Below are 14,198 nucleotides of genomic sequence, written 5' to 3'. Positions count from 1 at the left end.
TTTTATCAAATTTGTTTTATCAAATTTGATACTTTATCAAAGTATCAAACAATTTTAGTGTTCAGCATAGTACTTGCCCAAGACATTTTTCTTACTTTTGCATCCCCACTGGACTGTAAGAACCAAGAGAACAAGACTTTGCTATATTTATTGGCACACCCCAGGGCCTTACACAACCTAATAGGCACCAAAAAAATATCTGCTGAAGAAATAACACTCATGTAATACTAATAATCTCTTTGCCCAACTTTAAAAAGCAAATAGCACATTACTAGACATGTTCTGCATTTTCTAAGTTTTAAGAAATCAACTTTCCCACATAAAGTATTATGTGCTTTGTATTAATCTTACAAGCAAAGGTTTTACGAATACTAGTAACTGCCACGTAGTTAGTAACTTTAAATACAAGATAATTAATAATATAAAAGCATTTTATCAATTCCAAAACCACCTGCAAATTTCCCAAATGAAATTGCACGGCAATAAAAATCTTTATCAAAATAAAGCTTAATGACGCAAAGAAGAACAAACACAAATCATCCCAGTAACTCAGGACGGTAGTGTCTTTCTGAAATCATGCTGACTTGCTAGCTCTCCTCACTTCTGTGTACAGCCAGGGCACTCGGGTATTGATAGCGAGATACAGATAAATCTCACAGATAACTCCATCATATTTAGAATCGCACAGCTCCAAGTCGGTACCTTATTGCCATTAAAACTTTCCCTAAACTCCTCAACACTCTTTTCGAACCATAAAACTAAAATCCCACAGCTTCAAATCTGCTCCTCTGCCTCCCCCTCCTCTAATTAATCCTTTCGAACTTTTCCCAGGGGATTCACATCTGCCATCAAGATGCTTTCATCCTGCTACTACTCGTAAGCGCCTGCTTTCTCCCAGTTACCTAGGTACTCTCGATCCAGGAAAAAAGGCACGGGCGAGGCAGGCGTTCCCCCCTCCCATCCCAGCTTCTCCCCGACCCCCAGCACGAGCGCCCAGCAGGTGCCTCGCTCCGCACCGCAGCTCCCGGGCCGCTGAGAGGCGGGGCACACAAAGGACCCGCATGGACCTCCCCCCGGCCTCCTAGCGTCTTCCACCCCCACAGCCCGGCGCCCCAGGGAGCTGGAGAGCGAGGGCGGCGGCCGCAGGCTCGGCGGAGACCAGGGACGCTCGCCCCGGCCGCCCAGTCCCTGACCCCAACCCCGCCCACATCCCACCCACGAAGGCTGCCCGGAACGTAAACCCTCGCCCGGCAAAACCGAAAACGCATCCCCAGCCCGGTTGCCCGGGCCCAGCGCATCCAGCCCGCAGCCTCCCACGCCGCGCCCGCCAGCCGGCGCCCAACGGCCGCCCCCGACAGCCTCCCACGCGGCCCGGCGCTTCCCCAGCCCCGGAAAGGTCCTGGTCCCGCCGCCCGCTCCCCCACCTCCCGGGAAGGGCCCGACACCCGCCCGGCCGCCCCGCACTCACAGGCTGCCTGAGCAAGAGGTACACACGAAGGAGCCGACCGTCATGTTAACGTAGGTGGGGCCGCGCTGGTCGCAGTCGAAGCACTTTCGGTTGTGCGGGAGGCCGGTCATGTCCCGCAGCATCTTCAGGTGCTTCTCCTCCTGCTTCCGCTTCGCGCTGGCCGCCATGGCCGCGGCGCCAAGGGAGGAGGCCGGCAGGGCTGGGAGCCGGGCGGCGCTGCGCCGGGGGCCCGCGGTCCCACGGGCCGCCCTGGCCGCGGCCGCCGCCCTCCGTCAGCGCGCGCCGCCCGCGCCGGACCCGGCCGCAGCGGCTTGGCTGTACTGGGTTCGACGCGGCGCGGGCGCTGTGGTACACGGGCTGACGGGCCACACCAACCGGCCCAGCCGGGACAACCGCCGCCGCCGCCGCCACCTTCCCGACTTCTCCTGAGGGGAGAAGACGAGGAAGGGGACGGCAAGAGGAGGCCCGCCCCGGGCGGCCGGTAGCCAAGTGTCCGCTGGCGCCCTCTGCTGGCCAGGAGGAGTCACTGCGGCCGCGCTGAGGCATAGGCTGGGTCTGGAGCCAAGTAGGGAAGACACATGGTGATAATAATATTAATAATAGACAGTATTTATTGAGCGCTTATATGTGCAAAGCGTTTCACATGGGTTACCTTCCCCTTCTGTTTAAAACTCTTCAAGGGCTTTCCACTGCTTTGAGGATAATTCCAAATTCCTCACCGTGCCCTAAAAAGTGCTCCATAGTCGGGCCGAGCGCGGTGGCTCACGCCTGTAATCCCAGCACTTTGGGAGGCCGAGGCGGGCGGATCACGAGGTCAGGAGATCGAGACCATCCTGGTTAACACGGTGAAACCCCGTCTCTACTAAAAACACAAAAAAATTAGCCGGGCGTTTTGGCGGGCGCCTGTCTGTAGTCCCAGCTACGCAGGAGGCTGAGGCAGGAGAATGGCGTGAACCCGGGAGGCGGAGCTTGCAGTGAGCCGAGACCGAGCCACTGCACTCCAGCCTGGGCGACAGAGCTAGCCTCCGTCTCAAAAAAAAAAAAAAAAAAAAAAAAAAAGTGTTCCACAGGCTAGCCCAGTCTACCTCGTTCTTCATCGTCCTCACTCAGCCACACTGGGTGTTGAGTTTTCTGAACACAGCAAGCTCCTTTCTGACTCCTGTAGACCCCTTGCCCTTGCTCTTCTCTCTTTATCTTTGGGCCAGCTAATTTGGGGGGCTTGTGGTGTCCTGTGCACTGTAGGATACTGGGCGGCATTCCTAGCCTATACCCACTAGATACCAGAACAAACCCCCCAGTTCCCATTGCTGGCAACCAGAAATCCCCAGACATTGCCGAAAGTGGAGGGAAGTTTAGGGCGGTGCAGTCACCTGGCTTGAGAGCCGCTGCTGTGTATGGAAACCCGGATCATCCATAGCTGACGTCCTCTAAGTCAGGTGGGGCTCAGATGTCACCTCCCCCGCCAGACTGTCCCAGATCAGCCTAGTTAATGTCGCAGCTCACCTTTCTGGAAGTTGCTCTCCATCAAATTGCTGCGCTGTATTTTCGTCTCAGTTCTAGCTATTTGAAATACTGCATCTTATTTCGTGTTTACCACGGGTGATCTGGATTCTCCCTTTAGGCGCTAAACAGCCTGGCCCCTGTATTTTCTTTGTCACTCCACCCCATTCCCCTCGCAGAGCTGGAGACCGGGTGTTCAGTGTTGACGGAATGAATACATGAAATCGTTCATGTAATCTTCACAACAACCCTTCGAGGTGAGCGTTATTCTTATTTACATTTTACAAAACAGGAAGATGAAACCCTGAGGGATTAAGTAAATTTACCCAAGGGTACCTCTGGGGAAGCTCGATTCCAACCCAGACAGCCAGACTGCAGGACCCAAATCCCTTAGTCACTGCAGCAATCAATTTCGTCTCTCGTTTTCCAAAGGAGTACAGGGAGACCCAGAGAGCTGAAGTTCTCAAATCACTGGGCTGGTGAATGGATTAGAATCTACGTTTCCTAACAGCCAAGACCAACCTCCACATCTGTCATGAAAGGGACTAGGTGAATCAACAAAGTGAGACTTCATATTAATATAATACTACTAATAATAATGTTTTTAATATTAAAAGAAATGGACAGATAGATTGGCCAATGAATGTTTTTAAACTTTTCTATTGTGGAAAACATCAAACACCTATGAGCCCATGGACCACTTTCAACAATTATTAAGCTCATGGCTAATCTTGCTTTATAAATACCTCAACCCTGCATCCCCTCTCCTATTATTTTAAAGCAAATTCTAGATTTCGTACCATTCATATAAATGGTACGTAGTTCCATTTGTATCCCTAAAAAACAAAAATTTTATCTCTTTCAAACTTAGCCATGATACTGTTAGCGTATCTAAAAAGTTAACAATAGGCTGGGCACGATGGCGCACACCTGTAATCCCAGCACTGTGGGAGGCCAAGGCAGGTGGATTACCTGAGGTCAGGAGTTCAGGACCCGCCTGGCCTACATGGTGAAACCCGGTCTCTACTAAAAATATGAGAATTTGCCAGGCATGGTGGCGTGCACCTGTAATCCCAGCTACTCGGGAGGCTGGGGCAGGAGAATCGCTTGAACCCAGGAGGTGGAGGTTGCAGTGAGCCGAGATCCCACCACTGCACTCCAGCCTGGGTGACAGAGTGAGACTCTGTCTCAAAAAAGTAAAAAATAAAAATAAATAAATAAATAAAACTAATTCTACCATTCCTTCATTTATCAGCTCTAATTTTCTATAAAGAAAAAAATTCCCCTCATCTACCATTTTATTTGGTATAGTACATGTCAGAAAGGCAGGATAAATATTTGATTCCTTTCCTTTATTCACAAATTTTCAAAATAATGGATTGGTTTCATTTCACCTTCCAGTGGTGAACAGTATATATAGACAGAGATACATAGATATATCTGTATCTATATTTTGGAGACAGGATCTCGCTCAGTCACCCAGGCTAAAGTACAATGGTACACTCATAGCTCACTACAGCCTCGAACTCCTGGGCTCAAGTGGTCCTCCTGCCTCAGCACACCCCCTCAAGAAGCTAGGACCACCACTCCCGGCTAACTTTTTATTTGTTGTAGAGACAAGCTGTCACTATGTTGCCTAGGCTAGGCGATCAATATTTTTAAAGTGCTATTACAAACTCAAGGATTTAAATGTATTTAATATATTTTACGTCCCCGGTACTTACATTGTCTCATCATTGGCCAGTGGGAACCACTGAAAGCTGGCTCTTGAGTATTTTGACAAGACCCTTGACTTAAGATCAACTAAAGTTTTTGTTGTTGTTGTTGAGATGGAGTCTCGCTCTGTTGCCCAAGCTGGAGTGCAGTGGTGCAATCTCAGCCCTGTCTCCTGGGTTCAAGTGATTCTCCTGCCTCAGCCTCCCAAGTAGCTGGGATTACAGGTGCCCAACACCACACCCAGCTAATTTTTGTATTTTTAGTAGAGATGAGGTTTCAGCATGTTGGCCAGACTGGTGTCCAACTTTTGACCTCAAGTGATCCACCGGCCTCGGCCTCCCAAAGTGCTGGGATTACAGGCGTGAGCCACTGAGACTGGCCCTGGAGTTATATTCTGATGGGGCCCCAGGCCATTCAAGAGGTGAAAGCAATGTTGAATTCTTGACTGATCCAAACAGAAGGCTTACTGACCAGCCCCACGCTGGCTAAATATGACACCCAGCAGTCTCTTATTCATAACCAACAAATGCCCTCACGCCACAGCCAGTGGTTTATTTGTTTCTATATTTGCAGTGCTCCTTTGTCATTTGTTTGTTCTCTGGTTGCTCATGTCTCCGTGGTCTATCATCTGATAAATTCCAAAATCAGAAGGCATGGCTGTAGCACCTTATGCAAACAGCTGAATGAGTGATTGGTTGATTATTGTGTTTTTGTTGTTTTAAAGAGACAGGAGTAAGGCTAGGCACAGTGGCTTGTGGCTGTAATCCCAGCACTTTGGGAGGCCAAGGCAGGAGGATCGCTTGAGCCCAGGAGTTTAAGACCAGCCTGGGCAACATAGTAAGACCTTGTCTCTACAAAAAAAAAAATTGATTAGTTGAGTGTGTTGGCGTGTGCCTATAGTTCCAGCTACTCAGGTGGCTAAGGCCAGAGGATTGCCTGAGCCCAGCAGGTTGAGGCTGCTGTGAGCCATGATAGTGCTACCGCACTGCAGGCTGAGTGACAGAGCGAGACCCTGTCTAAAAAAAAAAAAAGAGAGAGAGAGAGAGACAAGAGTAGGTGCAGTATTTCCAAACTATGGCCCTGTAGGAAGGTGAATGTTTTCCTCAAGCTGAAAGTTTATACAACCCTTTTGGATGTTAGCTGTTTCATGCCATACATGGTATCAAAGTTGGTTTCTACTTTAAAATATCCCAAGGAGAGTTTGCTATCAAGCAAGACTACTTATTTACTTTAATTTCCATAACTCTCACAACAACGCAGAAAGAGGTATTATTACCACTGTTTTATATATGAGGAAACTAAGGCTCTGAAAGGCTGGCCTGCCCAAGGCCACGCCGGAAGTGAGGCATGAAGCCAGGATTCAAACCCAGATCTGGCTGCCAAGACACCAGCTTCTGCTTCCAGTGACTGAAGACTGATCCTGCTTATTGGACTTGCAAAGCAGAAATTACCTTTAGAGATGTTAACACTGCAGCCAGAGTAATCTTTTCAAAATCCAAATGTGATTCAGATGTCCCCAGTTCCCTCCCACTACTTAAGCTTTTGCATTGCTCTTAGGATCAAAGAAAACCTCAGAGGCTCAGACGCCCTGCACAGGCAGCCTCCTTCCTGCCCACCTTAGGTCTCTCCCAGCCTGGCCTAGCACCCCCAGCAGCACCCACCCCTGCTGCCCCCTGGCCTCTGCCCCATGCCCCAGTGCCTTGGGCACCATCCTAAATCCCCACCACTCTGCTCCAGCCCTACTTCCTCTCAGTTTTTTACATTCTCCTGGCTCCCACCACAGGGCCTTTGCACACACTATTTTTGTTGGTAAAAATGGTCTTCCATCTCCTCTTTACCTTCTCAACCATAATAGATCCAGCTTAATATCCGTTTTTCAGAGATCCTTTCCTGACATGCCTAACCATGTCAGACCTCATTATATGTACTCATAGCCCCACATGCCTCTCCTTTATAGCATTTGCTGCTGTGGCTACTTACATTGCTTCGTGATTTTCAGTTAGGGCCCCTCTTCCTTCCCCCCAGCCCCATACACTACAGGCCTCCTCCGGGAAGGGACCAAGTCTGTGTTTGCCCACTACTATTTCTCCAGCACTCACTGTGAGACTTGGCACTTAGAAAGGGCTCAGTAAATATTGGTTGAATGAATAAATAGATGCAGCAATGAGGAGGCAGAGATAAAGCTTCCCTCACTTTGATGCAGTAGGTTCAGCATTCTGTGTATTGTTGTCTCTGCTGTTTTGGCTCCCAGAATGACTACAGTTCTGTCAAAGCTACAACAGTTTTGTTAAGGAACATGCAAATTCTGGAATCAGAGTTCCAGTGGTAAGAATCTAAAACCTCCCTGAATGCTGTCTGACTTGCTTAAAGGTTCTTGGCCTGTCTTATCACTAGTGGTGAGTCAGAGAATATATCCCCGACAAACCCTGGTGTTTGGAGAGGCCGCAGGGAGCCAGCAGCAAGCTGCCAGCTCATCTTAGGCTGCTCCACCCTCCATGCCTGCAGGCAAGGCCCCAAGAGGAGGCCCCCTGTTTACTTGACAGCAAAGCAGGACTAGCAATAACAAACATCATGGGATGGCCAGTGGTGGCTTTGTCCCTGGAGGGCTTTCCATTCATAAAGGACATCAATTTAGATTTTTCTTTTCTTTTTTTTTTTTTTTTTTTTTGAGACAGAGTCTTGCTCTATTGCCCAGTCTGGAGTGCAGTGGCACCATCTTGGCTTGCTGCAACCTCCACCTCTTGGGTTCAAGCAATTCTCCTGCCTTAGCCTCCCAAGTAGCTAGGATTACAGGTGTGAGCCACCATGCCTGGCTAATTTGTGTGTGTGTGTTTTTTTTAGTAGAGACAGGTTTTTGCCACGTTGGCCAGGCTGGTCTCAAACTCCTGACCTCCAGTGATCCTGTCACGTCAGCCTCCCAAAGTGCTGGGATTACAGGCATGAGCTGCCGCGCCCGACTTAGGTTTAGACTTTTGACAGTATCTCTGAGTTACTGCAGTGTCAGAAAGATCCATTGACAGAATAGAAAAAAGATGTTGCCGGTCATATCCCACGCCGTTCTTGCCACCTGCAGTGCACTCATATTTTTAGTAAGTCTTGGACCTACATTGTGAATAGTGCAATTGCCGTGTTTTATTTGTTTACTTGTATATTGTTTAATATTGTTTTAATAAACTCAATATTTAATTAAGTTTAATTAATATTAAACAATATATTGGTTAAGTTTAATTATTTTAGAATATACCACAGTTTGGGGAGGCCCTGTTTTGACATCTCTTCATGTTTTAATATTCTGGGACCCTCAAAAAAATTGAACTGGTCACAAAGCAAGCTACCTTCTTCCCCAAGCCCCCACATTGCTGATCGGCTTTCCCTAGCCCCAAGTCTTAGAGCACAGAGCCTCTCTGTGAGCCTCTTCTGAGAGCTTCTCTCAGAAGCCCCCAAATCCTCTCTTAAATACTCAGTTTCAGTCAGGTAGCTCTGGGTGGCTGGGACCCTCGACATTGTTCATTCTTTGCTTTTTTTTTTTTTTTTTGAGATAAGATCTCGCTGTGTCACCCAGGCTGGAATACAGTGCAGCGGCCTAATCACGGCTCACTGCAGCCTCCAACTCCTGAGCTCAAGTGATCCTCCAGAGTAGCTAGGACTACAGGCATGTACCAACATGCCCATCTCATTATTGTTTTTAATATGTTTTGTAGAGACCGGGGTCTTGCTGTGTTGCCCAGGCTGATCTTGAGCTCCTGGCCTCAAGCGATCTTGTTGCCTTGGCTTCCCAAAGTGCTGCTATTACAGGTGTGAGCCACTGTGTCTGGCCTCAATACTGTCCATACTTAGAGTCTTCAGATCTCCCTTTCCCCTGCCCCTGTGGTGCCCAGAGCTGCTTTGGATTACGGAGAGGAGTTACCTGATAGCAATAAGCATTTACGATGTAGGAAAACTGGAGTTGTAGGTTTTGCATTTTGATTAACATTCTTCGCTCCCCATGGCATGACATTTTCCTCTTTTGGCCATGGAGCCAAAGCTCATTTTTACAGCCCACATAAGTAATGCAAAAGAAAAGTAATGTTGGCCCCATTAACTCCCCCAGGCTCCACTGGGTTTCACAGAGTGAATAATCACAGGGCCTCAAGTATAAAGCACTGTGGAATAATAGTCGACTCCATTTTTTCCCCCGTCTCTTCTTTTGAAGGTACCTTCCTTTAGCTGTGGTTTGATTATTTTTAACATTGCTTCCTGACTTGCTTTTTAATTTGTAAGAAGCAGCATGATAGAAAAGAAAGAGGGGGCAAAACCTACAGAGAACAGCACTTGGTGTATACTTCCTGGAAATATCAGTGTGGTTTCTGGGCATACTCTACAGAGAGCACCAGGGATGTAGAAGCTAGACACCTGAAGGGCACACGTCCCTTAACCACCAGTGGCTGTGGCACTGACAGGTGGATACCTGGCTTCTCTTTCCTTAGAGATGCCAGGAAAAACAGAGAAGCTGCAGACCTGCCCTCCAGCTGTCTGTGTTGTTGGAGACTTTCTTTTACCTAGGTTCATTTTCCACTGTCATTTGTGAGCTGAATTTTGTGTGCTCAGAGAGCAGGGACCAGGCCATATCCTTCTGTGTTCCTACGTTGCTGGGCCATTAAAGATCGCTCATAAATTGCACCAGTTGATTGACTGATCCAAACTCAGGCCATTCTAAAAGCCCAAAACCATTGCAACCTGAGTTTAGTTATCCATTTATCAGAAAGACATTTTTTTTTTATTTTAGTGGGAAATCAGAAGTAGCTTTCAGCCTGCCTTTCTTCATTCATTCAGTGAATATTTACTGAGCATCTATTCTTTACCAGACACTGTGCCAGACACTGGGGATTCAGCAATGAACAAGACAACATCTACTTTCCTGGGGTTTATATTCCACTGGGAGGGAGAACAGACAAACACATTAATATAATGGACCAGGTGATGCTAAGTGCTCTAAAGGAAAATGAAGCAGGGTAAGGTAATAGCATGTGAAAGGAGAGGATGCTACTGGGTGGTTAGGGGATGCCCAGAGTAGATGAAGCAGGGGAAATTCTCGGGGTTGCACATATCAGAAGTCACAGGTAAATAGACTTCTGTGCATGGAGGCTCTGCAACCAAGCAGCCTCCCTCCCTTGGTCAGTTCGTGCCAGAATCAGGATTCCTGGGCTGCCCTAGTCGCCTGTAGAGGACTTGAATCATACTCTTCAGAAGCCAAGGGGGAGAGAAAAGGTCCCTGCCTCTGCAGTGTGAAGAGAGTCTAGGGTAAGAAATGCTCCATTCACGTTGTCAATGGAACTTTGTTCTTGCCCATTACTGAAAAGAGAAAGGGGATCTTCCCTTCTGGTTCAGGGGAAAGAAAGGGGCCCCTGTGGGGAGAGAAACCTGCTTTAGTTATCAGAAAAGAAACATTAGTGGGGCTTGCTGGGCCTACAGAAAAGGAAAATGGACCCTACCCATCAGCCCTCCATTTTGAAGGGGTCAGATCGGGGTATTTTAAAAGTGGGTCTCTAAAAAAACCTCCTCTCTTTCTTTTTGTATTTCTCAACAAATGCTGGCAGATAGGCAGTGGCTCATTAGACAGCATGTGCTGAACTGAGCACAAAGTAACTCCCTTGAGCCCTGTTGACTGATGTCACCATCGTACCCCATCCCCTGAGAAGAGAATCGATTGCATAGAGCTCCACTGTTGATCCCCCAATAACAATGACTAATGTTTCCTGGTTGACTAAGCACCCGGTTAATACTCACAGCAGCCTTTGGACATAGCTTTTATTGTTATATCCATTTTACAGATGAAGAAACTAAGGCTGCTGAGTTGAGGGCTTGCCAAGGTCACATAGCTGGGAAGTGATGGAGCTGGGATTGGAAGGCCAGTGGTTGGACTTTAGAGGCCATAATTTAACCGGTACAGTCAGCACTGTACTCTTTTGAATCCTTTTCTTGTGAATCCAAACCAAGGCCACATGAAAACAGGAAAACCTAGGAGGCACTTCCTCGTCTCGAACTGGGCTCTAGGAATACAAACATCCCAGGACATAACTGGGCTCTGTTAGCCTGAGGTTTCTGCTTTATAAGGATGCTATGCCAGCCCCGGGGCTCCAGGATGTGCACTTGAAGGACCTGTTTTCACTCAAGAAGTTATTCAAATGAGGGAAATTACCTGAAAATTTACACATACCAAGTTCCCAGAGTGAAAACAGCCTGAATATTCATTTAGGTAACTTGATACACAGAGGTGTCCCTGTTGAATGTGCGTAGAACTTATAGCAAAGGACTTACAGCGAAAAGTCCAAGTCCGCTTATGAGTGGGTAAGTCCCTGGAGCAACTTTACAGGAACAAGGTCATGGCCATTTTTACCATGAGGATACCCTTATCAGTTTATCATTAGTCACCACCCCACCTCTGGAGCACTAATGATTCAGAAGTTTACAGTAAGAACAGAGTAAGAAAATAGACTCAGCGCAGCACCTGGCATAAATGTAAGCACCGCTATCATTATTCTCATTGTTTTAAATACGGTATACCAATTCCTTCTCCATTCAGTGTGTGTTGTTTGTAAGTTACCAAGTCAACCGGAACTGCAATTTAGCTGCAATTTGCCAGAAGCTGCCGTAAGTGAACCACCTTGCGTGTGGCTACCCTTTGCCCAGAGCATTGCTGCACTTTGACTGGTTGAAATCCATTGTGCTCTAAGTGATCTGAACAGCAATCAGTGATATGCATGAACAACTATTTTTCACTCAGTTCATGGAAGTTTTTATTTCTTCTAAGTAAATATCAGGCAATGTTCAGTTCAGAAGATTCTGCATATAAAATTCTCCAAACACGTCTAACCACAGAAACAACATTCATTTATAGATGCTTTATTTGGGGAGAAAAAGCAGAGTGTGTGTGTTTAGGAAGTGATGTCAAATTTTCTTGACTCAGACCTTTATCGCCTACGTGTGCCCATACATGAAGGACAGTACAGCATGGTGGTACCAGCAAAGTTTCTGAACTAGACTGTCCAAGCCTGGATCTCCCCTGGGAGCTTCAGCAAGCAACTTAACTTTTCTGTGCCTCAGTTTCTTCACCTATAAAATAGAAATGATCATACCACCTACTTTATAAGGTTCCTATGAGGATTAAGTGATTTAATATATGAAAAGCACTTAAAACAATGTCTGGCAGATAGTAAGCATTCTACAAGTGTTAGCAATCATTGTATTTCCCTCTTTTCCCATCAACAACCTCCTCTACAACCTAGACAGAATTAGCAAGTGTATACATGTATATATTAGCTTCCCATAGTATAATGTATATTATACATATTTTTATATATATCTATATATATACATTTTTTTTCTTGTTTCATTTTGTTGCTTAATATCCTAAGTAGGGCTGGGTGCAGTGTCTCATGCCTGTAATCCCAGCACTTTGGGAGGCCGAGGTGGGCGGATCACCCGAGACTGGGAGTTCGAGAACAGCCTGACCAACATGGAGAAACCCCATCTCTACTAAAAATACAAAATTAGCCAGGTATGGTGGCATACGCCTGTAATCCCAGCTACTCAGTAGGCTGAGGCAGGAGAATTGCTTGAACCTGGGAGGCAGAGTTTGCGGCGAGCCGAGACCGCGCCATTGCGCTCCAGCCTGGGCAACAGAGTGAAACTCTGTCTCAAAAAAAAAAAAAAAAAAAAATCCTAAGTAATATATGAATATAATCTCATTTTTTTTTTTTTTTTTTTTTTTTGAGACGGAGGCTTTCTCTGTCGCCCAGGCTGGAGTGCAGTGGCGCAATCTCGGCTCACTGCAAGCTCCGCCTCCCAGGTTCACGCCATTCTCCTGCCTCAGCCTCCCGAGTAGCTGGGACCGCAAGCGCCTGCCACCACGCCGGGCTAATTTTTTTTTTTTTTTTTGTATTTTTTAGTAGAGACGGGGTTTCACCGTGGTCTCGATCTCCTGACCTTGTGATCCACCCGCCTTGGCCTCCCAAAGTGCTGGGATTACAAGTGTGAGCCACCTCGCCCGGCCATAATCTCATTTTTAAAAGAAAGCAAAACAAAACAAAACAATGCTGGCATAGTGAGTTGAAGCATCTCCTAAAATTTCACATTCAACCAGAACCTCAGGATGTGACCTTATTTAGAAATAGGACCTTTGAAGATGTGATTCACTGGAGAACTCAAGATGAAATCATTCTGATTTAGAGTGGGCCCTAAATCCAATGACTAGTGTCTCTATAAGAAGAAGAGAGGACACACACAGACATACGGGGAGGAAGGCCATGTGATAATGGGGGCAGAGGTGGGAGTCATGCTGCCACAAGCCGAGGAACACCTGGGACCACCAGAAACTGGAAGAGGCAAGGAAGGATTCTTCCCTAGAGCCTTTGGACCTGCTGATTCCTTGATTCCTCACCTGTAGCCTACAGAATTGTGAGCATAAATCCCTGTTATTTTCAACCACCTAGCTTGTGACAGTCTGTTACAGAAGCCCTGGGAAGCTAACACAGCCAGTGAAGCCAAAAGTTCCCCTGCCCACTGCTCACACTCTCCCATTCACATCCCCTCATCCAGCAGTCACGGCACATCGTTACCTTTCCAGACCTTTTTTCTATGCTTTTACATATCCAGTACTATGGATTGGATAAGTAATATTTGGAATGCTATTACTATCCAAGTACATAGAATGCTTACTACCTGCCAGACACTGTTTTAAGTGCTGTTCATACATTAAATCACTTAATCCTCATAGGAACCTTATGAAGTAGGTGACAGGATTATTTCTATTTTACAGGTGAAGAAACTGAAGCACAGAAAAATTAAGTTGCTTGCTCAAGCTCCCAGGGGAGATCCAGGATTGGACAGTCTGATTCAGAAACTGTGCTCATAATCACCATACTATACTTTATCTAGTTGACAATAACCATGTTTGATGAATGTGGCAAAACCGCAGAACAGCAACTCAACGTTCTGCAGCCTTAGTTGCAGCCAGGCGCTGTGGACCACAGCCAGGACAAGGGTGCTGCTGCCGCCGCCCCCAGGAGACCCAGGGAGCATGGCCTTGTCTCCCATGAGCATTGCTTCTGATTTACAGCCCTTAAAAGGCAGGAAACCCTGTAGAATAATGACTCATTTTTATTACATATGGGCTTTCTGGGAAATTTTAACAACCCCTATTTCTCCATTTTTATACAGGTTACATTTTTGGTCTATTTTAAACATCTTCAAATCTGGTAAATATGGGTCCATTCTCTATAAGATCTAGAAGTTGCCATTTGAAGAGTATTTTGCTACATCTTCCAGCTGTGAGCATCATACATAGGGTATATGTTTGCATGAAAAGATGTCTTCTTTTTTTTTTTTTTTTTTTTTGAGATGGGAGTCTCACTGTCGCCCAGGCTGGAGTGCAGTGGTGTGATCTCAGCTCACTGTGGTCTCTGCCTCCTGGTTTGAAGCTATCCTCCCACCTCAGCCTCCCGAGTAGCTGGGATTACAGGCATGCACCACCCCA

At 46.8% G+C, this 14,198-nt stretch overlaps 1 protein-coding gene across 7 annotated transcripts in view; it reads right to left on the bottom strand.

The window, feature by feature from the left end:
• Positions 1 to 1,919, bottom strand: part of AGFG1 (ArfGAP with FG repeats 1) — a 95,025-nt gene extending 93,106 nt beyond the window's left edge. For 5 of the 7 annotated variants that reach the window (XM_030802427.1, XM_012501384.2, XM_030802428.1 and 2 more), the window contains exon 1: positions 1,469 to 1,893. In XM_030802427.1, the coding sequence (XP_030658287.1) occupies positions 1,469 to 1,635 (167 nt within the window). In that variant the 5' untranslated portion in view covers positions 1,636 to 1,893. Of the gene's footprint in view, positions 1 to 1,468 lie in introns of all 7 variants that reach the window. The other 2 variants (XM_030802426.1, XM_012501382.2) reach the window with 2 other exon arrangements.
• Between the last annotated feature and the right edge of the window lie 12,279 nt (positions 1,920 to 14,198).

Source organism: Nomascus leucogenys, chromosome 22a (genome assembly GCF_006542625.1).
Source record: "Nomascus leucogenys isolate Asia chromosome 22a, Asia_NLE_v1, whole genome shotgun sequence".
Classification (NCBI taxonomy): domain Eukaryota; kingdom Metazoa; phylum Chordata; class Mammalia; order Primates; family Hylobatidae; genus Nomascus; species Nomascus leucogenys.
Note: the sequence above shows the minus strand (reverse complement) of the source record. Positions and strands in the feature narration are given on the sequence as shown.